The sequence below is a fragment of the Oryctolagus cuniculus genome, chromosome 1, assembly GCF_051225735.1.
Source record: "Oryctolagus cuniculus isolate XC-2025 breed Fujian yellow rabbit chromosome 1, ASM5122573v1, whole genome shotgun sequence".
NCBI classification, from domain to species: Eukaryota; Metazoa; Chordata; class Mammalia; order Lagomorpha; family Leporidae; genus Oryctolagus; species Oryctolagus cuniculus.
This window is the reverse complement of record NC_142867.1, coordinates 2801270-2827257: the sequence shown is the minus strand read 5'-3', so window position 1 is coordinate 2827257 and position 25988 is coordinate 2801270. Positions and strand designations below refer to the sequence as shown.

At 68.9% G+C, this 25988-nt stretch overlaps 1 protein-coding gene across 13 annotated transcripts in view; it reads left to right on the top strand.

Annotated features, from left to right (window-relative positions):
• The window catches only part of ANO1 (anoctamin 1), a 152338-nt gene extending 126628 nt beyond the window's left edge, over positions 1 to 25710 (top strand). For all 13 annotated transcript variants that reach the window (XM_070062301.2, XM_070062161.2, XM_089307309.1 and 10 more), the window contains 11 exons: positions 750 to 824; positions 3397 to 3598; positions 5295 to 5406; positions 6231 to 6288; positions 10311 to 10411; positions 10904 to 11049; positions 11606 to 11758; positions 16527 to 16579; positions 17516 to 17700; positions 22981 to 23086; positions 24717 to 25710. In XM_070062301.2, coding sequence (XP_069918402.1) covers positions 750 to 824; positions 3397 to 3598; positions 5295 to 5406; positions 6231 to 6288; positions 10311 to 10411; positions 10904 to 11049; positions 11606 to 11758; positions 16527 to 16579; positions 17516 to 17700; positions 22981 to 23086; positions 24717 to 24923 — 1398 coding nt within the window. In that variant the 3' untranslated portion in view covers positions 24924 to 25710. The remainder of the gene's footprint in view (positions 1 to 749; positions 825 to 3396; positions 3599 to 5294; positions 5407 to 6230; positions 6289 to 10310; positions 10412 to 10903; positions 11050 to 11605; positions 11759 to 16526; positions 16580 to 17515; positions 17701 to 22980; positions 23087 to 24716) is intronic.
• The last annotated feature ends 278 nt before the right edge of the window (positions 25711 to 25988 follow it).

Below are 25988 nucleotides of genomic sequence, written 5' to 3'. Positions count from 1 at the left end.
TCCGCATCCGTGAGCCCTGGCTTGCGTTGTGACGTCACTGCATGGCTGTGTGGGCCCGTTGCGGGGAGGGGGTCACTCTGGCTTTCGTGGGGCTCATGAAACCTGCTCGTCACGGTTGCCTGCCAGCGGTTGTTGGTCGTGTTAACCCGCATGCACCCCAGCTTGGAGTGCGTGACCTCCGGGGTCGCATCCCTGGCAGCGTCGTGTGACCCAGTACTGGCATTTTCCTATGGAGACCCCAGCCCACCAGAGCTGTCCCAGTGAGTGCCGTGCCCAGGGGCCTGCAGCCGGGCCCCGGAGCCCGGTTGGGCGGCGTGTCACCAGCAGCACCATGCCGCCGGGAGCAGGCAACGTGTGCTGGGAGCGCGAGTTGCTAGGTTGAGCCGGTCCACGGAGGAGAGGCAGCGACTGTGGCCTGGGTGGGAGTGGAAACACGTCTCCGATCCGCGAGCGCTCAAAGCGGCCTCCGCCGACGGGGCTTCTCCCAGGCGTGGCTCTCGGGTCTTTAAGTGTTTGGCGCTGCTCTGCCTGCCCCAGACGCCGAAGAGCCCCGTTGGCCTGCGACCGCCTCCCCACCGTTCCATCACGGTGTTTCCCAGGCAGTTCCCCCGCTCCTGGGCATCCACCCACCACCTGTAGGCCGTTCTCAGGGAGTCTCTGAGAGTCTTGTCCCACGCACACGCACACACGCACACACGTCTCCACCATGGCGGTTCCCAGAGAGTGACCCGGGCTGTTTGATGTCGTAGACCGACAAGGTGAAGCTGACCTGGAGAGACCGGTTCCCAGCCTACTTCACCAACTTAGTCTCCATCGTCTTCATGGTAAGTTCCGGAAGGCTAGCAGGGAGGACGTGGAGGGAACCCCCGGGGGTGGCCACACGGAGATCGGCTCGGCCGTCCATCCCGGGGATGGCGGCACAGGCTCCGGGGGCAGGCGCGGAGGACACCAGCACCCCTCCGTTTGGCAGTGGCCCCGACGGGGCCGTGCGCTGAGCTCGGGTCCCGGATGCGCAGCCCAGATTTGAAGTGGCCGAGGGCTCTGCAGATGGCACTGAGGATAGACCAAGAACTCCCGAGAAAGCCACGCGATAAATAGCACAGAACTCGGACCAGGCTCCCAGCGCAGCTCCGGGGCGGCTGCGGTCTAGGACTGCAGGCTCGCGGTCGGGGAACGCCTCGTTCTGGCCATCGTGGGAGGTCACCCCCAGCGGTTCCCACCCAGCCCCACGCCAGCGTGCGTGTGCTCGGGGCCACCTTCAGCCCGGGAGCCGTGAGAGCCTCAGACCACCCGGCACCGTGGCCTGGGCCCGGAGACCCCGTGCACAGAGGGCCTGTGGCGTCTCTGCTGGTGAGGGAACAGGCACCGTGGCCACGCCCCACCCCCAGCCCACAGCCGTCTGTGCACAGCAGGGACAGAGGTGGTGCCATCCTGGCCCACAGGCTGAGTTGGGGGCCCGAGGCCCCTGAGTGTTGGGGGCAGCACAAGGACTTGGTGTTTGCTCATGCACAGTAAGGGGGACCTCAGTGGACATCAGGCCAGGCCAGGCCCGTGGTGGAGACGCCTCTCCCTGGAGAAGGAGAGTGGGGGGAAGGGGTTTCACTTTCTAGACGGCTCTGGGCAGGAGGGTGTCCTGTCCCCTCTAGCCAGGCTCTGGGCTTGGTGCCGGGCTACCTGGAGAAAGGTGTGCACTCTGCCTCCGGGTATTCGCAGCCCTGGCCCACTGGAGGAAGGCAGCCCCCAGCTTCCTCGGTGCCCACTGGAGGAGGAGTGGGAGGGCTGCTGGCTGGCGGTGGGAGGGGCCCGTGGGGTCCGAGCCACGGCCGCTCTGACCTCTCTCCACGGGTCATGCGCGTGCCCTCTTGGCCTTAGCATGGTTGCTGTACGTCCAGCATCACCTCACTCCCCAGACAGGAAGCGGGGGAGGGGAAGGCTGGCAGAGGTGCCCCCCTCCGATCTGTGGGCACCCTGTCACGCAGCAGAGACAGGACGACGGGGGACGGGGTGTTGGGTGGAGACGCGGCCAGCGCTCCCTTCCCTCTTGGGCCCTCCCAGGCCAGTGGCCAGGACGGCTGAGCCCCAGCCTTGTGCCAGCTCAGGGCCCCACTCAGTGAGCAGATGTTGACCGCTCTGCAGGGAACGCACCTGCGGACAGCTGGCCAAGCCCCGGCCCCGGGCCCCGCTCCAGAGGGCAGCTGCCCGGGGCCGGCCGGGGGGGAGGGGGCCCGGCGGGCGGAGGCCTCCGTCTGCGCCTGCACGAGGTGTCCTCCCCGCCAGGGCGGTGCCTCCCCCAGGGAGGGGCCGCTTGGCAGGACGGAGGGGTTTTCCGAGGAAAGCCCTGGTTCCCGGGGCTGGCGGGGAGTGGCACCCACGCCTCTGGGCAGGCGGCCCCTTTCCCAGGGTGCGGCGTGGCTGCTGACGGTTCCCTGGGCGGGTGCGGTCTCCACTCAGCAGCGATGTGTGCAGACGCCTGAGTTCATGGCTCCAAGTTGCAAACGAGCACCCCCAGAGCCTCTGAAGGCTGTGGAGGGCCCACACACGCCCAGCCCGGGCCCGTCCTGGGAGCCATGCTTGCCCGAGCCAGCAGGGGCAAGGCCACGCTCTGCCCTGGAGCCAGTGTGTGATGTCTGGGACACGGGTCCCCGCCGGGGGCCTGCCCTGCGCCTCCTGGTGTCCCCCACATGCCCAGAGCCCTCAGAGAGCTGCCGGGTTTGGGTGTCTGTGCCCTCGGGCAGAGCGGGACAAGGACTGGGGCCTGCAGCCGAGCCGGGCCCAGGAGAAGGCACAGACGCACAGGCAGAACAGCCAGCTCCGGTCTCCCGGGCAGCTGCCGGCCTGAGCCTAGGGGATGGTCTGGTCCAGGCGGATTTGCCAGGAGCTGGGGCTCAGTCTCTGGGGTGGGTGGCTCTTGGGTAAGGAGGAGGGACCCAGTCCCCCCCTCAGCCATGCCTGCGGCACTGCCCGGTGCACCTCTTCGAATAGGGGCCAGTCCGATTGTGATCTGGCAGTGGCCCTGGCTCCGCTCAGGGTCCCCCAGGTCACAGGAGAAGCCCCCCCCACCAGTGCTCAGCTGCTCCGGCACGCTCCAGGACAGCCGCTGGGCTTTCAGCCCTGTCTGTGCCCTGCCCTCTGCTTGGGGACAGCGGGTGGAGCGAAGCGTGGGACGTGGGCCCCACAGCAGAAGGATCTCTGGACTCCAGGCTTGGGTGGGCCCCCGCGAGGCGGGCAGCCTGGCCTGTGCACACCCCTCTCTCAACCTAAGGGTCCTCCTCTGAGTGCTGCGTCAGCTCCGGCCGGGCCCTGACCTTCAGGGGTGCAGGAAGTGCCAGTTGTTGCCCACGGAGGAGCGGGGTGGGTGCTGGCTGGCCCCGACCCAGGGCGTCCCCTCCCCCGCAGATTGCCGTCACCTTCGCCATCGTCCTGGGAGTCATCATCTACAGGATCTCCACGGCCGCCGCCCTGGCCATGAACTCCTCCCCCTCCGTGCGGTCCAACATCCGGGTCACGGTCACGGCCACAGCCGTCATCATCAACCTGGTGGTCATCATCCTCCTGGACGAGGTCTACGGCTGCATAGCCAGGTGGCTCACCAAGATCGGTGAGCACCTCGGGGCCGGGAGGGGCGGGCGGGAGCGGCCCTGTTGCTTGTCCGTGCGTGGGGGCTGTGGGCCCATTGCCTGTCCGTGCGTGGGGGCTGTGGGCCCGTGCCTGTCCATGCGTGGAGGCTGTGGGCCTGTGGCCTGTCGGTGCGTGGGGGCTGTGGGCCTGTGCCTGTCGGTGCGTGGGGGCTGTGGGCCCGTGCCTGTCGGTGCGTGGGGGCTGTGGGCCCGTGCCTGTCCGTGCATGGGGGCTGTGAGCCCGTGGCCTGTCAGTGTGTGGGGGCTGTGGGCCCATTGCCTGTCCGTGCGTGGGGGCTGTGGGCCCATGGCCTGTCCGTGCGTGGGGGCTGTGGGCCCATGGCCTGTCCATGTGTGGGCACTGTGGGCCCACGGCCTGTCCGTGCGTGGGGGTTGTGGGCCCGTGCCTGTCCATGCGTGGAGACTGTGGGCCTGTGGCCTGTCGGTGCGTGGGGGCTGTGGGCCCATGGCCTGTCCGTGCGTGGGGGCTGTGGGCCCATGGCCTGTCCATGTGTGGGCACTGTGGGCCCACGGCCTGTCCGTGCGTGGGGGTTGTGGGCCCGTGCCTGTCCATGCGTGGAGACTGTGGGCCTGTGGCCTGTCCGTGCGTGGGGGCTGTGGGCCCATGGCCTGTCCGTGCGTGGGGGCTGTGGGCCCATGGCCTGTCCATGTGTGGGCACTGTGGGCCCACGGCCTGTCCGTGCGTGGGGGTTGTGGGCCCGTGCCTGTCCATGCGTGGAGACTGTGGGCCTGTGGCCTGTCGGTGCGTGGGGGCTGTGGGCCTGTGGCCTGTCCGTGCGTGGGGGCTGTGGGCCCATGGCCTGTCCATGCGTGGGCACTGTGGGCCCATGGCCTGTCCATGTGTGGGCACTGTGGGCCCGTGGCCTGTCCATGCATGGGCACTGTGGGCCCACGGCTTGTCCGTGAGTGGGGACTGTGGGCCCGTGCCTGTCCATGCGTGGGGGATGCGGGCCTGTGGCCTGTCTGTGCATGGGGGCTGTGGGCCCGTGCCTGTCCATGCGTGGGGGCTGTGGGCCCGTGCCTATCCATGCGTGGGCACTGTGGGCCTGTGTCCTGTCTGTGCATGGGGGCTGTGGGCCTGTGTCCTGTCGGTGCGTGGGGGCTATGGGCCCGTGCCTGTCCGTGCATGGGGGCTGTGGGCCTGTGCCTGTCCGTGCGTGGGCACTGTGGGCCTGTGTCCTGTCTGTGCATGGGGGCTGTGGGCCTGTGTCCTGTCGGTGCGTGGGGGCTATGGGCCCGTGCCTGTCCGTGCATGGGGGCTCTGGACCCGTGCCTGTCCGTGCGTGGGCACTGTGGGCCTGTGCCTGTCCATGTGTGGGGGCTGTGGGCCTGTGTCCTGTCCATGCATGGGGGCTGTGGGCCCGTGCCTGTCCGTGCATGGGACTGTGGGCCCGTGCCTGTCCGTGCGTGGGCACTGTGGGCCCATGCCTGTCCGTGCGTGGGGGCTGTGGGCCCGTGCCTATCTGTGCGTGGGGGCTGTAGGCCTGTGCCTGTCTGTGCGTGGGGGCTGTGGGCCTGTGGCCTGTCGGTGCGTGGGCACTGTGGGCCCGTGCCTGTCTGTGCGTGGGCACTGTGGGCCCATGCCTGTCCATGCCTGGAGGCTGGGGGCCGGCGCTGGTGGGAGTGACCGCCGCGTCCCCGGCCGCTGCCCTGCAGAGGTGCCCAAGACCGAGAAGAGCTTTGAGGAGCGGCTCATCTTCAAGGCCTTCCTGCTGAAGTTCGTGAACTCCTACACCCCCATCTTCTACGTGGCTTTCTTCAAAGGCCGGTAGGGGCTTCAGCCTCCCCCACTCGCTCCTCCCCAGTCTGGTGGGGGCTCCCCCCACCATCTCCGGAAGCCCAGGGCAGAGCAGGCGCGGGCGCTCTTCCAGCTGCCAGGGTAGGGGGCCGGGCAGCCTGATTCCCGCTGGGCAGCAGGGACTCCAGACAGCAGCAAGTCCCCCAGCACCAGGACGCTGAGCAGTGGGGACCCCAGGCTGCGCCGTAGGCGGGATCAAGTGGGCGGGGGTAAGAGGTGCAGCCCGCAGCCAGCTGGGCTGGTCCTGAGCTCATGGTGGGATGACCCCCCCCCGACCCTTGGAGCTCTCCTGGGCCTGCACTCGCCCACCGTGAGCCCCCACCCCTCCATAGGGGCCCCTAGCAGATTTGCAGATGTCTGTCCACCCGTGCCCGTGGGGCCCAGCACCCCGAGGGCACATCCACAAGAAGGGGGCAGGGTCTCAGAGGCTCCCACGGCCTGCACCATGTCTTGGAGGCCGAGGGGTGACCGCCTCGCTAGAGCCAGGCTGCCTTTGGCCACAGCCGTCTCAGGACCCTTCCTGCCACGAGCTGCCACCAGCATGCATGTCCTGGTCCCGGCTGTTGGCAGGGCGCGGTTTAGCCGCGAGCCAGGTCCTTAACCTGTCTCTCATCTCCTGCTTTCCGACCGTGGTTCCCTGCCCCACCCTGTAGGAAACCCCATTTCTCAGCAGTGAAGAACGGCCGATGCAGATGCACACGCGGGCTCTCGCTGGGGGATGGCGGTGGGCGCCGCCCCCCGTGTGGCCTCGCCCGAGCCCCGGCTTCCCGCTGACATCTCCCCCCTTGCTGCAGGTTTGTGGGGCGCCCGGGCGACTACGTGTACATCTTCCGCTCCTTCCGCATGGAAGAGGTAACCACCCCCCGTGTCCCGCGTCCCCCGCATGCTCTGGCCGCACGGGGAAGCGGGGGGAGGCAGGGCCACGTCTGTGGGCAGGCGGCCTCGGTGCTGCTCTTCTGGGTTCCCCGTGCTCCCCGCCCTGGGACTCTGCCCTCGCTCGCTGTGTGCCCTGGAGGGAGAAACCCCGCGGAGTCAGGGAAAGAAAACAAGGCACCCAGTGGGTGACACACAGGAGAGGGGGCGCCGCTGCCGGCTTCTGCGCAGCCGCACTGACCGCGAGGCTCTGGTCTGCACCCGGCGCTGAGTCCCGGCCCCTGCGCTGGTGCTGCCCTGTGTGTCCCCAGGCCCAGGTCTCCCCCGCGCCGGGCCCGTGGTCCAGGGCTCCGGCTGACTTTGAGTTTTTCAGAAAATAGGAGGAGGCTCTTCCTGGTGCAGACCCAGACCCTGCAGGCTGGGGCGGGCGTCGGGTGCAGGGCCATCGGGCTGTAGGGAGTGCAGCCCAGGTCCAGCCCCCGCCTGCAGGCCTGGACCCCGTCCTCCCCACCCCCCAAGGCCCACGCCATCCTCTGCTTCTCATCTGACCTCTGTGACCTGGAGGACGCCCTGTCAGGCCCGGCGAGTTTTGGATAAAGGTCTTGTAGGACAGAGCGGAGCACAGGCCTGCCTTGTGGTTTATGAATGGTGGCTCCCTCAGATACGCTGATAACTCCGTAAGGCAGGGACCGTGCACAGAGAGCCTCAGAGGGCAAGCAGTCAAGACTCCGTGCCCGAATCCTGGCCCGGCCCCAGCCCCAGCCCGCCGCCCCTGCCAGTGATGATCCGGGTAACTGGGCCAGGCCAGCTCGTGGGAAACCTGGGTTGAGCTGCCGGCTCCGCTTCCACCTGGCCCACCCCCGGCTGTCGCAGGCTTTTGGGGAATGAGCCAGTGGATAAGAACCCACTTTGTTAGTCTCTGCTCTGCCTCCCAATTTTTAAAAAATATTTATTTATTAATTTGAAAGAATTACAGAGAGAGAGAGGGAGAGGTAGGTCTTCCATCTGCTGGTTGACTCCCCAAATGGCTGCAGCAGCCAAGGCTGGACCAGGCCAAAGCCAGAAGTCAGGTCTCCCAGGCGGGTGCAGGGGCCCGAGCACGTCGGCCACCTTCCTCTGCTTTCCCAGGTGCACTAGCAGGGAGCGGGATCGGAAGTGGAGCAGCCGGCATTCGAACTGATGCCCACGTGGGACGCTGTCATCATAGGTGGCGGCTTTACCTGCTAAGCCACAGCGCCGGCCCTGCCTCTTAGATTTTAAAATAAGTTCATGGAAAAATGAAAAATGCATTTTATGAAAACACTATCATAGATTTAAAATTTTACGATGAAATAAATTTATCTTTTAATTCCCCTTCCCATGAATATTTTTAAGTCTCAGGGTCCCCGTGTCCCAGGGGCACAAGGCATCCCTTGCGCTCCCCTGGCTTGGACAAGTGAAGCTGCTTGCCCAGGAAGGCACTGGACCGTCCCCTGCCTGCCCCAAGCCCAGCCTGCAGCGGCTGGAGTCCACGGCTGGGCGTTAGGCTTGGGATGGCGGCAGCCTCACCATGGACTTCCCCAGGGCCCGGGGACACAGCCTGTGGACAGGTGGCTGGGGCAGGGGCTGCCCGGGCCTGGGGAAGGGGGAGAAGCCAGAGATCCGGTCCCACCACTGCCTGCACCCTGGCCGTGCACACCCCTCTCAGAGCCGTGGTTCCTGCCCTGGCAGTCTGACCACAGCCTGGGTGGCCCAGAACAGTGAGAATGGGGCTGGCATGGTGGCACAGCAGGTGCAGTCACACTTCAGTGCCCGCATCCCATATCAGGGTGCTGGTTCAAGTCCCGGCTGCTCCGCTTCCGGTCTAGCTCCCTGTTCATGCACCTGGGAAGGCAGCGGGAGATGGCCCAAGGGCTTGAGCCCCTGCCACTCACATGGGAGACCCGGTGGAGTTCCTGGCTCCTGACTTCAGTCTGGCGCAGCCCAGCTATTGCACTTATTTGGAGAGGAGACCAGGAACCAGTTTCTCCCTCTCTCTGTCACTCAGCCTTTCAAATAAATAAATCTGAAAGTTGTTCGGGCTGCTGGAGACCCGAGATGCCGAGTGGAGGTGCCCCCGGGACCAGGCTCCTCCACGGCTGGGGTGCCGGGCTGCGGGAGGCCCTGGCACTCCCCTGCGCACTCGCCAGCCCCTGCCCTGTCTGCGTGCTCTCCCCCTGCGCCATGTGTGTTCCTTCCTGTAAGGGGTCCTGCTCCAGGACCCCTGTCTGTGTTGGCTCCGCAGCCGTGCACCCCCCAACCTGGGGACCCTGGGACCAGGCGCGGGGCTGACCGCTCCTCCAGGACCCCTGTCTGTGTTGGCTCCTCAGCCGTGCACCCCCCCACACCCGGGGACCAGGCACGGGGCTGACCCCTCCTCCAGGACCCCTGTCTGTGTTGGCTCCTCAGCCATGCACCACCCCCCCCCCCCGGTCCCGGGTCCCGGCTCTCCCCGCAGTGCGCCCCCCCCGGGTCCCGGGGACCAGGCGCAGGCTGACGCGGCTCTCCCCGCAGTGCACCCCCGGGGTCCCGGGGACCAGGCGTGGGGCTGACTTCTCCTCCAGGACCCCTGTCTGTATTGGCTCCTCAGCCATGCGCCCCCCCCCCGGTTCCCGGGGACCAGGCGCGGGCTGACGCGGCTCTCCCCACAGTGCGCCCGCCCCCCCCGGGTCCCGGGGACCAGGCGCGGGCTGACCCGGCTCTCTCCCCGCAGTGCGCCCCCTCCCCCCGGGTCCCGGGGACCAGGTGCGGGCTGACGCGGCTCTCTCCCTGCAGTGCGCCCCCCTCCCGGGGTCTCGGGGACCAGGTGCGGGCTGACGAGGCTCTCTCCCCGCAGTGCGCCCCCCTCCCGGGGTCTCGGGGACCAGGCGCGGGCTGACGCGGCTCTCTCCCCCCGCAGTGCGCCCCCCCCCGGGTCCCGGGGACCAGGCGGGCTGACGCGGCTCTCTCCCCGCAGTGCGCCCCCCCCCCCGGGGTCCCGGGGACCAGGCGCGGGCTGACGCGGCTCTCCCCGCAGTGCGCCCCGCCCCGGGTCCCGGGGACCAGGCGGGCTGACCCGGCTCTCTCCCCGCAGTGCGCCCCCTCCCCCCGGGTCCCGGGGACCAGGCGCGGGCTGACGCGGCTCTCCCCGCAGTGCGCCCCCCCCGGGTCCCGGGGACCAGGCGCAGGCTGACGCGGCTCTCCCCGCAGTGCACCCCCGGGGTCCCGGGGACCAGGCGTGGGGCTGACTTCTCCTCCAGGACCCCTGTCTGTATTGGCTCCTCAGCCATGCGCCCCCCCCCCCGGTTCCCGGGGACCAGGCGCGGGCTGACGCGGCTCTCCCCACAGTGCGCCCGCCCCCCCCGGGTCCCGGGGACCAGGCGCGGGCTGACCCGGCTCTCTCCCCGCAGTGCGCCCCCTCCCCCCGGGTCCCGGGGACCAGGTGCGGGCTGACGAGGCTCTCTCCCTGCAGTGCGCCCCCCTCCCGGGGTCTCGGGGACCAGGCGCGGGCTGACGCGGCTCTCTCCCCGCAGTGCGCCCCCCCCCGGGTCCCGGGGACCAGGCGGGCTGACGCGGCTCTCTCCCCGCAGTGCGCCCCCCCCCGGGGTCCCGGGGACCAGGCGCGGGCTGACGCGGCTCTCCCCGCAGTGCGCCCCGCCCCGGGTCCCGGGGACCAGGCGCGGGCTGACGCGGCTCTCCCCACAGTGCGCCCCCCCCCGGGTCCCGGGGACCAGGCGCGGGCTGACCCGGCTCTCTCCCCGCAGTGCGCCCCCTCCCCCCGGGTCCCGGGGACCAGGTGCGGGCTGACGAGGCTCTCTCCCCGCAGTGCGCCCCCCTCCCGGGGTCTCGGGGACCAGGCGGGCTGACACGGCTCTCTCCCCCCGCAGTGCGCCCCCCCCGGGTCCCGGGGACCAGGCGGGCTGACACGGCTCTCTCCCCCCGCAGTGCGCCCCCCCCCGGGTCCCGGGGACCAGGCGGGCTGACGCGGCTCTCTCCCCCCGCAGTGCGCCCCCGGGGGCTGCCTCATGGAGCTGTGCATCCAGCTCAGCATCATCATGCTGGGCAAGCAGCTCATCCAGAACAACCTCTTCGAGATCGGCATCCCGTGAGTGGGCGGGGCCGGGGGCGGGGCTGAGGGCGGGGGCGAGGGCCGGCGGCGGGGCCGGGGGCGGGGCCGAGGGCCGGGGGTGGGGCCGAGGGGGCTGGGGGGTGCTCCCATGGGTGCCGGGGAGGCGCTGAGGGACGGGGGGAGAAGCCTTAGGTCACCCCACCCGGGGCGAGGGACGGGGAGGAAGTTGGGGGACCCCCACTGCCCAAGCTGGCTGAGGATCCAGGGGCCCAAACCTGGGCGCTGGCTCCGGGCACCGCCCACTTTGGAAACCCAGGTCCTGGGCCTGATCCACGAGGGCAAGCCAGACCCCCTGTGCCCACCCCCCCATACCTGCCGGGCCCTGCACCTGTTTGCCGTGATGCCTGAGCCCCAGAGGGAGGCCGGCTGGAGAAGCCGCCGCAGCCCCCGCGCCCCGCCCAGCGTAGGGTCCACGGCCAGCCGCAGCCCCCGCGCCCCGCCCACCCGGTGACGCCCCGCCTCTCCCAGGAAAATGAAGAAGTTCATCCGGTACCTGAAGCTGAAGCGGCAGAGCCCCTCGGCCCGCGAGGAGAGCGTGAAGAAGAAGCAGCGCTACGAGGTGGATTTCAACCTGGAGCCCTTCGCCGGCCTCACCCCCGAGTACATGGAGATGAGTACGTGCGCTCGGCCGCGGGGCCGCGGGGCACGCCTGTCCCCCCCAGATCATCGGGCAGGAAGGCAGGCAGGGAGGGGCAACAGCGGCCCTGGGCCTCTGCTCTGGGTCGGCCCTGTCTTCCGGGGGCAGCCCGAGTCCCCGGTCATCCAGGGCTCAGCGCGGCCCGACACAGCCCGCTCGGGGCACCGCCCCCCACCCTGAAGCCCTTCCGAATCCCACTCTGGGTCTGTAGCTCGTCTCCCCTTCCTCGTGGAGCCCACAGGGAGCCAGGGCCAGGCCTGCCCACCTGTGGTCTGGCTGCAGCCCCAGCAGATCAGGAGCTCACCAGAGACCCGGGCCCTGAGCCTTGTCACACCCAACCATGTCGGGCGGTGACGTGTGACCTTGGCCGCTGAGAAGCGGTGCCAACACTGGGATTCTGGGCAGAGTCCTGGGTCACCGTGGGTCTGGCCAGGAGCGCCTCTCTGTAGGTGGGCACTGGCCAGACCCAGGGTTCACCTGGCCCCGCCGTCTGGGCCGGGGCACAGCCGCGGCGCTGAGCGCCCCTCTCGCAGTCATCCAGTTCGGCTTCGTGACCCTGTTCGTGGCGTCCTTCCCCCTGGCCCCGCTGTTCGCTCTGCTGAACAACATCATCGAGATCCGCCTGGACGCCAAGAAGTTCGTCACCGAGCTCCGCAGGCCCGTGGCCGTCAGGGCCAAGGACATTGGTGAGCGAGCGCGGGCCAGCCCTAAAGCCAGAGCCCTGCCCCCTGCCGGGTGGAGCCCGGGCCAGGTGACCCCACGCGCCGACACTCACCGCCCTCCTCCCGCGATGGTGATGAGCCGGCCGGGGGCGGGGGGGCCGTTTGGGCAGAGCGAGCACCTGGTGTCCGACTGTCGCAGCAACCTGCTGTCGGCGTCTGGGGAGGCCCCTCCCGTGGCAGCCGCTCCCAGGACGCAGCGCTGACCGGTTGGGGTTGGGGGCGGGGACAGAGCTGCTTGGCAGGAGACAGCGAGGGCTCCCAGAAGCAGGTGGGCAGCGCGGGCTGTGCCCAGGGGCCACGCCAGGTCCAGGACACCTTCCAGGCAGGTCCTGACGCGGAGGCGCCGGGTGGGGAGGCGTGGGGCGCACTGCCTTGGGGCACCTAGGCCCACACAGAGCTGGCCCCTGGCCGGGGTTGGTCAGGGGGCCGTACGGGCTGTGGCTGAGCGACTCCGAGCAGCAAACGCGGTGCCCGTGTCATCCTCCCGGGGAGCCGACTTTCAGGGTGAAAACAACAGAGCGGCGCCGGGCAGCTTCGGCTACGGCCGCGCCTCTGCGCCAGCGCTTGCCGTGAGCAAGATGGACTTGCACGGCGACAGGCTGGGCCCCTGTGCTCGGCTTAATCTATTCTTTTAGATATATTTTTTATTTATTTGAAAGGCAGAGTTGGAGAAAAGGAGAGACAGAAAGAGAGAGAGGTCTTCCATCAGCTCCCCAAGTGGCCTCGATGGCCGGGCGGAAGCCAGGAGCCTGACACTCTGGCTCCGGGTCTCCCACGTGGGTGCCCAGATTCCTGGCCGTCTTCCTCTGCTTTCCGGGCTCGTTAGCAGGGAGCTGGATCGGAAGTGGAGCAGCCGGGACTGGATCCTGCGGCCACATGGGAGCCGGCACCGCAGACGGTGGCTTTACCCGCTGCACCACAATACCAGCCCCGCAGTCCCAGTCTTGCCAAGCATGGCGGCTGCACCAGTCCCTGCAGTCCTGGACCGGAGTCATTCTCGTTGGAAACATTCTTTCGTTTGTTGGTGGCTCTACCTGGGCTGGAAGCTCCCTGGGCCACACAGTGGCTCTGGTGGCATCCCCACCGCCCCACCAGAGATGGCCACACCACCAGAGCTCTGGCTTGGCCGCCTTAAGAGACCGCACCCGTCGGCGGTGCCGGCCTCACAGGTCGAGTGCAGTCCAGTGTCGGGGGTCTGTCCAGTTCACCCCGCAGATTCATGCTTGTGCCACGGGAGCAAAGAGGGGAGCCCCGGCCTGGAAACGAGGTGCTCTGGGGAGGGCCGTCCGAGCTGGGGTGCACGGGGCCGGGGTCACGGCCCCTGGGCTGGGCACTTGGCTCTGGCCCCTCGCGCCCCGGCTGCCCAGTTTGCGGACTTGCCCAGACGCTCTCTGCTCCAGATGTCCACACCCTGTGCTGAGTGACCCCGAGGTCCCTTCTCATCCAGCATCCCTGGTGCGGCCTCCCCGAGGCCGTGGGCTGAGCCCCCTGCCCCTAAGGGCCGCTGGAGCGGAGGTCAGCGCTGTTTCTGAAAAGGCCCTGGGAGCAGAGCCGTGTGGACGGAGCCCTGGGCTCAGAGCTGCTGTCCTCACTGGGAGGCCGAGTCCCACCCACGCTCGGAAGATGCGCAGATGTCCTCTGGCCCGAGGCAGGAGGCAGGCGGAAGACGGACAGGGGCTGGGCCGGCCGCGAGCCCCGGGCAGGAGGGGCTTCATGAATTTGCAGAGAAGACGAAATTCAAAAGAGTTCTTTTCGGTGCACAAAATTTTGGAACCCCCTTCCCAGCTGCTCGTGGTGGGGGGCGCTCTTCGGGGAGTCCTTGCATTCGCAACCCCCCCCCCCAGCAAGGCCGAGCTGCAGCCCAGGTTCTCGTCGCACACCCTGCTTGGGAGGCCACGCCCAGAGGTCTGGCGTGCACAGCTCTCCCTGGAACGTCTGTCCCCTTGGGTTGTCCAAGGAGCCCTGGAGGAAGCGTGGGCAGATTCTCTGCTTATGGGGAGACTGGGACCCTCAGCAGAGGCTGAGCCAGAGGCAGAGTACACCCCACCCCCACCCCCGGCCACCAGCGGGAGCACTTGCTTTAGGAGCTGTTAGGCTGCCCCCCAGGGCTCTGCAAGGGGAGTGCTGGGGTGGCCTGGCCAGTGGGCGGGGGACAGGCGCTGCCCGCGGTGGAGCGCCCCCGCCGGTTGCAGGGAAGAACAGTGCGGCCCTCACCAAGACCCGGAGGCCCTGCGGAGCCACGGCGGGCGGGCGGGCGTGCGCTCTGGCGTCCCCCGCGGGAAGCCTGGCTGTCCCATCTGGAAACGTGCAGAGCCAGCAGGCGCGCAGGGGCCTGCACGGTGGCCTCCCGGCTGCCCCGGCCCCTCATGCCAGCCGGGCTTCTGCGGGAGCCCCGGACGCCGTGTCCGCCCTGGCTCTCCCGGATGGAGCGCTCGCTTCCTGCTGCCTGCCAGCCTGGCGTGTGCCCCTCCTCCCCGCGGCTGGGCACCGGCCCCTTCCCCGGGGCTTTCCCTGAGGAGGCTTTTGTGTTCCTCCTGTGAGGCGTGCAGGGCCCGGGCAGGCACCCAAGGGGACAGAGGGCCCAGACGGACCTGCGCCCCTTGGGCCCTGCCTGGGTGGCCAGGCGCCCCGTGGCCCTGCTGTAGCCTGCTGAGGTCACCATAGGGCCCCGGCTGTGCTGTGAGAGCTGGGCCCCAGCCCCCAGTCCCGAGCTCCGACTTCCTGCTTCTGTGCGTTTCAGGGCCGGCCCAGCAGGTGCCAGCGTGTGCGCAGGCCCAGCACCCCGCACCCCCTCCCCCGCCAGCTCCTGGCTCTGCCCGGTACCCCATCCTGTCCTCGGAATGGGGTTGAGTACCCTCGGGTGTTTACGCACAGTCCTTACGGGAGGAGTAGTGAGGCAGAGCTCGCTTACGAGAGCCGCGTGAGAACCACAGAATCTCAATGGCCGGGAGGCTCCCCGAGCGTCACAGTGACGTCAGGTGCCGCCTCGGCCCACCCACCCCGAGAGAGGCTGGTGCTGGGTGCATCCCGATGGTCCAGGGACCACTCCGAGAGCCCCTACCGGGACTCGGAGGGGTGCAGGAACTGGCAGGACGGGCTCCACGCCAGAAGGGGGCCGGAAGACCCCTCTCGTGCCCTGTGGTGCCTCTCTGGGCCCCTTGGGCAGTCACCCAGGCCGACTGCTCACCCAGGTCCTGTCGAGTGCTGGGCTCCGGTCCCAGGCTCGCCCACACCCAGCGCCCCACCTTGGAGGTCTCCGGCTTGAGTCCAAGAGCCAGCAGAGCCCGCGAATGTCACAGTTGCTTCTTGTATGCTCACATCAGTAGGGAGCTGGGTTTGGACGAGTATTTCTCTGAAGACAGAAGGCTAAGGCAGTGGTAATGGGGTTGGTGGCCATGCACGTCCCTGAGCGGAGAGCAGGGCTGCTGTGCGTGGTCCTGCCTCCAGGGGGCGCCACCATCAGCCAAGCCAGTGTTAGGATGTTTCCAAAGCAGCTGCCTACTTTTTTTTTTTTTTTTTAAGATTTGTTTTACTTATTTAAAAGACAGTTACAGAGAGAGGTAGAGTCAGAGAGAGAGAGAGAGAATCAGTCTTCCATCCGCTGACTCAATTCCCAAATGACCGCAGTGGCCAGAGCTGAGCTGATCTGAAGCCAAGAGCTTCTTCCAGGTCTCCCACGGGGGTGCAGGGGCCCAAGGACTTGGACCATCTTCCACTGCTTTCCCAGGCCACAGCAGAGAGCTGGATCGGAAGTGGAGCAGCCGGGACTTGAACTGGCGCCCTTACGGGATACTGGCCCTGCAGGTGGTGACTTTAACCCACTGCGCCACAGCGCTGGCCCCATCTGCCTACATTTTTAAAACTTCACCATCCTGGCTTTTTAAACATCGGACAGTGTTCTTGGAGCAGCAGCAAGCCACGGACAGGCAGTCATTGGCAAGGGCTTCAGACGGCCACTCAGTCACTCAGCAAACACTTCCGACACTGAGCGAGGCCCGGATACAGGGATGTGCAGTCTGCAGCCTGCCCGGCGCCTGGAATCCCCAGAGGGCTCTCAGCGGGGGAGGCGCAGATGCGGGGGGCGGGAAGGGGCTCCCTCTCATGACCCGGGTGCTGCAAGAACGTGCCCCCTCCTGCCGCCTCCGGCTCACACTTGCCCACCTGCCTCCCTCAGGCCCAGAGAAAGGCCACACAGAGCCGTGCCAAGTGTCTCGGGTTAGGCTGTGGCCCCTGTGGGCCCAGGAGGAGTGACGGGCACCAGAGAGGGCTGGGGGACAGCTGAGCATTGTGGGTCGCTGTCCGGGACGGGGGGCGGGGGACCGTGGCCTCTGCTTGGCTGTGCTGGCCTGGCCTGCTTGTCTGAGCAGCACTGGTCCCGTCCCTCTCAGGCCTGGCTCAGGAGGGCACCCAGGGGCCCATGCGTGCACACCGAGCGCCTGTGGCCTGTCCCCAGTGCGGTTCTTGCTTGGGGGGGTGCACCTGAGCCCCCGGGCAGACGCAGGCTCGTGGGGGGACAGCTCAGAACCACGCGGGACAGCGGCTTGGAGAAGCTCCGCTGCTCACGGACAGCTGCTGGGCCGGGCTCAGCTGTGGCCCCGGCGCCCCCCGGCCCGCCCCTCGCAGCACCCCATGGCCGCAAGTCCGCCTGCCGTGGGAACGCGCGGGGCCCGGGCCGCTGCCCGTGAGCCGTGTCCCGGAGGGGCCTCTGACGCCGCGGTCGCTCCTCCCGCAGGGATCTGGTACAACATTCTCCGGGGCGTGGGGAAGCTCGCCGTGATCATCAACGTGAGTGACCGGGCCCAGCCCGGCTGCGGGCGGGCGCTGTCCGTGGGGGCGGGGCCGGCCGGGGCCTCCCGCCCTCCACCCTGACAGGGCCTCGGGCTGCTGGGGTTGTCCCCTCTGTGCCATGCCCAGTGGGGGGCAGCGCTCTGGCCCGGGGAAAAGTGTCCGTGGGTGTGCAGGGCAGTGGGCCGTGGGGAGGGGCGGCACAGCAAGCCGCGAGTGAGAGGGCCCGCCTCGGCCCGTGGGTGCACCCCTACCTGGGAGACAGGGAGGGGGAGGGGGAGACAGGGACGAACTGGGAGGGACAGTCAGTTCCTCACGTTTCCGTGACGTGCGTGTCTGCTCACGCAGACACGTGGCGAGAAGGGGAGACCCGCAGTCCCCGCCCCCACGTGCAGCTCTGCTCAGCCCGGGGTTCCCCACCCCTGCTGGCCTCTCCCATTGCCGGGGGTCCTCGGTTTCCGAGCCCACGGGGTGGGGATGCTTTGGCCGCTCCGTCCGGCACACCGCCCCCCGCTGAGGTCCACCCGCCTCTGCCCGTGGCCTGGGGCTCTGAGGTCCACCCGCCTCTGCCCGCGGCCTGGGGCTCTGAGGTCCACCCGCCTCTGCCCGCGGCCTGGGGCTCTGAGGTCCACCCGCCTCTGCCCGCGGCCTGGGGCTCTGAGGTCCACCCGCCTCTGCCCGCGGCCTGGGGCTCTGAGGTCCACCTGCTGGCCCAGCACAGAGCGGGCAGGGCTCCGACGAGAACCGGGCAGAGGCAGAGTGGCGAGGCGGTTTGTCCAAGGCCGTGCAGCAGCCGCCAGCCAGCCAGCCAGCACGCTCCCGTGCCTCCCCGCTCAGCTCAGTCCTGGCCCCAGGCCCCTCCTCAGGCTGCGGGGGATGGAGCCGTGGCCGGCCCCCTGCGCCCGGTGCCGCCCTCAGCGCCCTGTTCCCGTCCAGGCCTTCGTCATCTCCTTCACGTCCGACTTCATCCCGCGCCTGGTGTACCTGTACATGTACAGCCAGGACGGGACCATGCACGGCTTTGTCAACCACACACTCTCCTCCTTCGACGTCAGTGACTTCCAGGATGGCACGGCCCCCAGCGACCCCCTGGGCCTGGGCTACGAGGTGCAGATCTGCAGGTACCGTCCTGCCAGCCGCCCGGGCTGGGCTTCTGGGAGGGCCCACAGTCGCTCAGAGGCAAGTCCCAGGGAGGAGAGAAGGGGGCGACTCGTGGATGGCTTCAGGCACGGCTGGATCCAGGAGCTGCAGTTTGCCGGGAGGCCCCCAGCCTTGCTCCTCTCTGTGTCGGCGCCGCTTCCTGGCAGGCAGAGGGCCCCCTCCCCGCAGGCCGCCCCGCAGCCCCGGAGCAGCCTGCCGTTTCCCGCAGGTGTCTCTCTCTGAGTCTCACCGGAGGACTCTCGGCGGCCAGGCCTGGCTGACGGCCGTTGTCTGGGGTCATGGGAAACCCCAAGGCAAAGCGGGGCCGGGCGGGCAGCAGCAGCGGCTCCCGAGGCTCCAAGCCCGTGGGCCGCTCCGCCTGGCCAGGCGCTCCAGGGGTTTGCAGGGAGCCCCATGGGAGACGGAAGCCTGGACAGGGAATGAGGGCGGAGCCTGGGCCTGGGACCACGGGACTTCCTGGGGCAGCCTGGGCTAGGGGCTGGGGACTTGGGAGTGGGCAGCGTGACCCCGGCTGCCCACGGGCCTCAGTGCAGAAGGACCAACCACAGGAAACCCAGGTGGGGGGTGCAGGGCGGGACTCCCAGGTGGGGGTGTGCAGGGCGGGACGTCCCAGGGAGAGGCAGGTGCAGGGCGGGACGTCCCAGGTGTGGGGGGGGGCGCAGGGCGGGACGTCCCAGGTGTGGGGGTGCAGGGCGGGACGTTCCAGGTGGGGGGGTGCAGGGCGGGACGTCCCAGGTTGGAGGGTGCAGGGTGGGACATCCCAGATGGGGGGTGCAGGGCAGGACGTCCCAGGTGTGTGTGGGGGGGTGCAGGGCTGGACGTCCCAGGTGTGTGGGGGGGTGCAGGGCAGGACGTCCCAGGTGTGTGGGGGGGTGCAGGGCAGGACGTCCCAGATGGGGGGTGCAGGGCAGGACGTCCCAGGTGTGTGTGGGGGGGTGCAGGGCTGGACGTCCCAGGTGTGGGGGGGTGCAGGGCGGGACGTCCCAGGTGTGGGGGGTGCAGGGCTGGACGTCCCAGGTGTGGGGGGGTGCAGGGCGGGACGTCCCAGGTTGGGGGGTGCAGGGCAGGACGTCCCAGGTGGGGGGTTCAGGGCTGGACGTCCCAGGTGTGTGGGGGGGGGTGCAGGGCTGGACGTCCCAGGTGTGTGGGGGGGTGCAGGGCGGGACGTCCCAGGTGTGTGGGGGGGTGCAGGGCAGGACGTCCCAGGTGTGTGTGGGGGGGTGCAGGGCTGGACGTCCCAGGTGTGTGGGGGGGGTGCAGGGCGGGACGTCCCAGGTGTGTGGGGGGGTGCAGGGCGGGACGTCCCAGGTGTGGGGGGTGCAGGGCTGGACGTCCCAGGTGTGGGGGGGTGCAGGGCGGGACGTCCCAGGTGTGGGGGGTGCAGGGCTGGACGTCCCAGGTGTGGGGGGGTGCAGGGCGGGACGTCCCAGGTTGGGGGGTGCAGGGCAGGACGTCCCAGGTGGGGGGTTCAGGGCTGGACGTCCCAGGTGTGTGTGGGGGGGTGCAGGGCTGGACGTCCCAGGTGTGTGGGGGGGTGCAGGGCAGGACGTCCCAGGTGGGGGGTGCAGGGCAGGACGTCCCAGGTGTGTGTGGGGGGGTGCAGGGCTGGACGTCCCAGGTGTGGGGGGGTGCAGGGCGGGACGTCCCAGGTGTGGGGGGTGCAGGGCTGGACATCCCAGGTGTGGGGGGGTGCGGGGCGGGACGTCCCAGGTGGGGGACAGGGCGGGACGTCCCAGGGAGAGGCAGGTGCAGGGCGGGACGTCCCAGGTGTGTGGGGGGGTACAGGGCGGGACGTCCCAGGTGGGGGGTGCAGGGCGGGACGTCCCAGGTGTGGGGGTGCAGGGCGGGACGTTCCAGGTGGGGGGATGCAGGGCGGGACGTCCCAGGTTGGGGGGTGCAGGGTGGGACATCCCAGATGCGGGGTGCAGGGCAGGACGTCCCAGGTGTGTGGGGGGGGTGCAGGGCTGGACGTCCCAGGTGTGTGGGGGGGTGCAGGGCAGGACGTCCCAGGTGTGTGGGGGGGTGCAGGGCAGGACGTCCCAGGTGTGTGGGGGGGTGCAGGGCAGGACGTCCCAGGTGGGGGGTTCAGGGCTGGACGTCCCAGGTGTGTGGGGGGGTGCAGGGCTGGACGTTCCAGGTGTGTGGGGGGGTGCAGGGCAGGACGTCCCAGGTGTGTGGGGGGGTGCAGGGCAGGACGTCCCAGGTGGGGGGTGCAGGGCAGGACGTCCCAGGTGTGTGTGGGGGGGTGCAGGGCTGGACGTCCCAGGTGTGGGGGGGTGCAGGGCGGGACGTCCCAGGTTGGGGGGTGCAGGGCAGGACGTCCCAGGTGGGGGGTTCAGGGCTGGACGTCCCAGGTGTGTGGGGGGGGGTGCAGGGCTGGACGTCCCAGGTGTGGGGGGTGCAGGGCTGGACGTCCCAGGTGTGGGGGGGTGCAGGGCGGGACGTCCCAGGTTGGGGGGTGCAGGGCAGGACGTCCCAGGTGGGGGGTTCAGGGCTGGACGTCCCAGGTGTGTGTGGGGGGGTGCAGGGCTGGACGTCCCAGGTGTGGGGGGGTGCAGGGCGGGACGTCCCAGGTGTGGGGGGGTGCAGGGCGGGACGTCCCAGGTGTGGGGGGTGCAGGGCTGGACGTCCCAGGTGTGGGGGGGTGCAGGGCGGGACGTCCCAGGTGTGGGGGTGCAGGGCGGGACGTCCCAGGGAGACGCAGCGCACACCGTCAGCCTCTGTTTTCCTGGGGCACTAAGTGTACGAGGTGGTGGGGGGGGGGCAGGCGGGCGCCCTGGGGCAGAGGGAGCTGCAGGCCCCGCCCCGCGCGGCTGCTCAGGGGGCTTTGCAGGGCTCAGGGCAGGCAGAAGTCGAGCCCCTCGGGTCACCTCGGGTGAAACGTTTGCCGACAGCCAAGGCCCAGCGCGCGAAACGCCGGGCCCCAGGTTCCCAGACGCCGAGGCTGGGTGTCCGGCGGGCGGCGGCCCTGAGCTGGTGAGGGCCTCGGGGCCCAGGCCTGCAGCAGGACAGACAGACAGCCGGGGGTCAGCAACGCCCCGGGCCCCTGCACTGCGTGGGGAAGGGAGGGGCAGGACAGACCAGGTGTGGACGCCCCGCCCAGCGCCTGTTCCAGTGGACACAGGCTCCTGCACTTAGCCGGTGACGTGCGGGCGACCCAGCCTTGGCTGGCCCCAGGGCGAGCCCCAGCTCAGCCACACGGTTCCCCCTGGAGCAGGGTGACCCCGCCGCGGGACCGTCAGACCGCCCAGCGCTGGCCGGGGGAGGCCTGGGTTAGAGCTGCAAGGCACAGGTTTGACAGAAAAGACCGTGGAGAAGAGTTGGCCCGTTTTCCCGAAAGTCCCCTGGGACAGTAGCGGGATGCCCGCCAGGTGAGGGCTGAGCCGCGCTTGGCGGGAAGGAGCCAGGGTTCCGGGCCCCCGGCCCGCGCCCGGGGGTATCCTGGCCAGGAACACAGGACCGACAGCCGGTGTCTAAGCGTCCGTGATCCTGAGCTCCACGGAGACAGGAAACCGTGGGTCTCCCCGTTTCACTCCTCGGGGCTTGGAGGTTGGTTTGGTCTTGTGCGCTTCCCTCTGCGGCTCCCTCCCCAGGTCAAAGCCAGGAGCCAGGAGCTCCATCCAGGTCTCTCATGTGGGTGCGGGGGCCCCGGTACTCGGGCCGTCTTCCGCTGCCTTCCCAAGCCATCAGCGGGGAGCTAGGTCAGAAGTGGAGCAGCCGGGACTCCAACCAGCGGCCCATAAGGGAAGCCAGCGTTGAAGATGGTGGCTTAACCCGCTGCGCCGCAACACCGGCCCCCGGGCTGGGGCTTAGCCGGGCCTTCGCCATCCCAGGGCCATGACCTTGTGTGTTGGTGCTGTGAGCTCCCAGCCGGTGCTGGCCACCCCCCGAGGCGGGGGTGTGGCAGAGCGGGGAGCCGTCCCTCACTCTAGCCCTGACACAGGCCTTGTCCCATTGCATCCGCGCTCCACACCCAGAGAGGGCTCCCCGTCCTCCCCGGGGGAGCCAGAGGTCAGGGCAGGCGTGGGGGTGGCGCCTGACCCCAGCTCCCACTGGGCACTGAAGTGTGCATAGGAGTTTTCCGGGTGACGGTATTCGCTAGGATTCCTGCACAGCTGGTCTCGAGAGAGGGGGCGGCAGGTGTGGCTTCTGTCGCTGGGGGCGGGGCTGCGCCAGGCGTGGGTTCCGGCCTGAATCTGTCCCGGCTCCCACCGGCTCCGAGGCTGCGCCTCTGACACACTCACACATACACACACTCACTCATGCACACACACACATATACACTCACATACACTCACACTCACACAGAGTTCTGGGTGGTGAGGGCGCTGCCGGGCCCCCCGCTGAACCCCCACCCCTCGCACGGACTCTGGCACGCAGCAGCCGCTGAGTAGATGTGTGCCGCTGGGGGGCACTCACACGGAGGCCCAGAGAGGCCAGGGCGGGGCCTGCACAGCCCGCTGCCCCCGCGCCTGCTCTCCCTGCTGGACGTGAGCCCCAAATGCCCGGCCAGGCCGCGCCTGCCGCCAAGCTGGGAGCCCCTGCCCTGGTGTGGACGTCCCCTGACCCACTTTTGAGGCCCGCCCAACACTGTGGGGGTGGCAGCGCCATCAGGCCAAGCCCCAGGGGGTGCGGCACCCCCCCCAAGTCGGGGAGCAGTGGGAGGGGCCCTGGGGGACACAGACCCCGGGGAGAGCCAAGGCTTCCTGCGCCCTGCGCAAAGCCATCGGCAGCGTCCGCAGACAGGACAGGCTGGGGGGTTGATGGCGACGACCGAGCAGCAGCTGGCGGAGAGGCGGCGGGGGCCTGGGGACAGGGCCTGGCAGGCGCTGGGGCGGGTGTCTGCCGCCCGCCCGGCCACTGGGGACATGGCCCTGTGTTGTTTTTCTGGAGTCGTTCCCCGGGGGGTGGGGGAGGTGCGAGATGGGGGTGGGGGCAGCCCACCCCCTCCAGCCAGGCAGGCCCTGCTGTCTGGGGCCTCCTGGGGCCCCAGGTGAGATCCCCGTGGGACAGGGTTCCCGTCCTTTGGAAGTGGGGACACTGCTGGGCGGGAGAGTCCCAGGGCTGCGTGCGGCCACAGCGGGGCCCAAGCGGCAGCGCTTCCTGGTGTCTGGCTTTGCAGGAAGCCCCGTGGGCCCTGCCCGGCCCCCACCCCCAGCGCAGAGGCTCCCTCTGCCTCTCCCACGCCACCGGGCCCGGGTGGTGCTGACCACGCCCCCACGCCCGGCCGTCCCTCGCAGGTACAAGGACTACCGCGAGCCCCCGTGGTCGGAGCACAAGTACGACATCTCCAAGGACTTCTGGGCGGTGCTGGCCGCCCGCCTGGCGTTCGTCATCGTCTTCCAGGTGAGGCCACACTGCATCGTCACTCCGTGCCCAGTCAGGGGCAGGGGCCTGAGGGGCCGTGTGCAAAGACAGGGCCTGGGAGAAGCTCACGGGCAAAGGCGAGGCCGAGGCCAGGGCCACGGGCAGAGGGCTCCACTTCCACTCAGGGCGGGCAGGTATGGTACTTAATTTTTATATCTTTATTTTCATGTTATTTACAAGGCAGACACAGAGGTCTTCCCTCTGCCGGTTCACTCCCCAGGGCCGCACCAGGCTAGAACTGGAACTCAACCCAGGCCCTCCGCGTGGCGGGCAGGGCCCCATCACCGCCCCCTCCCAGGGGCCTGCTAGCAGGGAGCTGGACTTAGGAGCAGAGGCGGGACTCGAACCCGGGGGCTGGGTGCTGCCGAGGGCAGGTCTAGTTCAGGGTGAGAGGCCTGGAGACAGGGGACCCTGCGGGCACCCCTCTGGTCTCTCACTGTCTTGTTCGAGACCCGGCCAATACCAACAGCAGGTGGCAGGCTCTCAGAAGAACCTGGACCTCCTGGCTCTGGCCCGTGTCGCTCCCCGAGGCCGGGGGCCCAGGCAGGAGCAGCTGGCAGGTGCAGTCCCCAGGGAGGAGCAGCCGCAGCCCCGTGGGCACTGCTCACGTGCGACTCCGGGAGCGCGTGAGGCCGTGCCAGGGCAGAGCCCAGAGCCCCAGAGCTGCCCTGCCACGTGCCTGCAGCCTGGGCGGCTCTCTCCACGCCTCCAAGCTCAGCTGCGCCCTCTGCTGGCTCCTCACAGCCGTCCTCCAAGGTCAGGTTCCCAGGAAGCAGAGCCGAGGCCGGGGTTCTGCGCTGGGGGGCCGCTGTGGGGGGAAGCCTTGGGTGGGGGCAGCATAGGCAGGGGCTCGGCCAGGAGGTCTCAGCCTCACCTGGCGCAGACAGCTCCCTCTGTGTGGAGGAGGAGGGGCCAGGAGGTGCCGAAGCTCGCGGCTGTGAGCTGAGCAGCCAGTCCCTGCCACGTGTGGACGGGGGCCGGAGGGCACCTGCCACAGGTGCTAACAGGTGCTCAGTGGAGTTGCGACAGGTAGCTGAGTTGCCCCATAGAGCCGCGCGTGTCGCTTTCTGCCCACCAGAACTGCCGAGGCGGGGGTTCCGGCTGGCCCCGCAGGCTTTGCAGACCAGAGGAGCCACACGGGCGTCACGGGTGCTCACGTGTCTCCCCGCCACGTGGCTGCTTCTCCCGCTAGCATTCCTTTCTGCGGAGCTGTTCTGTGTACTGAGCTGGGGTCCAGCAGCCCCTCGTGCAGGCTTCCGGCCGAGAGGTTTAGAATTCTGAGAGTCCAGTTCCCGGAGGCCAGGGGCACGCGGCGAAGGCAGCGGCAGGCCAGGCGCTCCCTGGGGACGCCGGCGCCCCTGCGCAGGGCCCTCGTGGGGCCGCAGCTGCTCTGCTCCCCGGCCAGCTCCCTGCCGACGGCTGGCAGGCAGCAGGCGAGGGCTGTGCGTGGCCGAGCCCCAGCTGTGGTGGGCACCCGGGGAGTGGACCGGCAGGTCAAAGATCCCCGCCCATACCCTCACCCGACACTAACTGCGGTCTTAGAAAAAAGACCACATTTCCGGAGGGCCCGGTGCCCTCCCCAGCCCCGCGCTCTGCTCTGCCCTTCCAGAACCTGGTCATGTTCATGAGCGACTTCGTGGACTGGGTCATCCCAGACATCCCCAAGGACATCAGCCAGCAAATCCACAAGGAGAAGGTGCTCATGGTCGAGCTGTTCATGCGGGAGGAGCAGGGCAAGCAGCAGCTGCTGGACACCTGGATGGACAAGGAGCGCAAGGCCGGCGCGCCCCCCGCCCACCACGGCGCCGCCCTGTAGGCCCGGCCCGCCTCCCCACCCACAGGCCCCGGCACGCCTGGAGGGCCACGTCTCCCTCTCCTCCTGGTTCATCTTTCCTTGTTTTTGCACAAAACCTTTATGCAGGGAAGTTGTTTTTTTATCTGAGTGTTGAAGCTGGGTCAGAATGCCGGCTGTGCCGAGGCGGCAGCACCCGTCGAAGGCGGCGCCCTGCGGAGAGAGACGCCTGCCAGAGCCCGGGGCCCCCCAAAGCCCTCCACGAGTCCCCACAAGGCGGTCCCCCGGGCCTGGCAGACCCGATGCAGCCCACGGGGAGCGCAGAAGCGGAGGAGCCAGAGGCCTGCTGGTCTCTTCCCGCCCCGGGTCAGGAGCTGAGCCGCCCTGGTCAGCAGGGGGCCCCGCCCGGCTCACGGGAGGCCACGGCCACGTCCGATGCTTCTCGGAGGCCCAGACGGGTGCAGTGGCCCTGGCTGCGCCCCTGCGAGCCGCCCCGCCCGCACGGAAGTCTCGCCCCTGCAGCGTGGGACACGGCGCGCTTGGCCGTGGCCTTGGGCGCGCTTCCAGAAGCCGACCGCCTAAGGGCTGCAAGAAGTCTTCCGGCTTCCAGGGGCCACTCGGAGCGTTTGGATATTTATTGGTTTTTTTTGTTTAGGAAATCAATCAATTCTGTGGTGGATTTGAGGATTTTTTTTCCTGTAGTTCAAAGGTGGAAGGAGTTTATTATCTTAGTTAAGCAAATATCATTGAGAAGACCTTAAATACTGTTACTACCAAAGATTTTTATGAATAAAGGCTTCTATTTTGGTAACACTTATCTCTATTTTTACTCCCAGCAAAGCCACTGTTGGACAGTTGGCGTTTTTTAAGCTTGTACAGGTCATGGTTGTCAGCGATAGGCATGCGTCCTGAACCGGCAGCGGCCACGCGAGCCCGTGGCCAGACTGCTGGGGCGCGGGGAAAAATCCATGTTTCCGCGGAGCGCGGGTGGACCAGTGGCTGACTGCGCCACGAGCGGGCCCTCGGCATGGCCCCGGCACCGCCGCCACCCGCGCCCCACGGCCAAGGCTAAAACCACGCCGTCGCTGC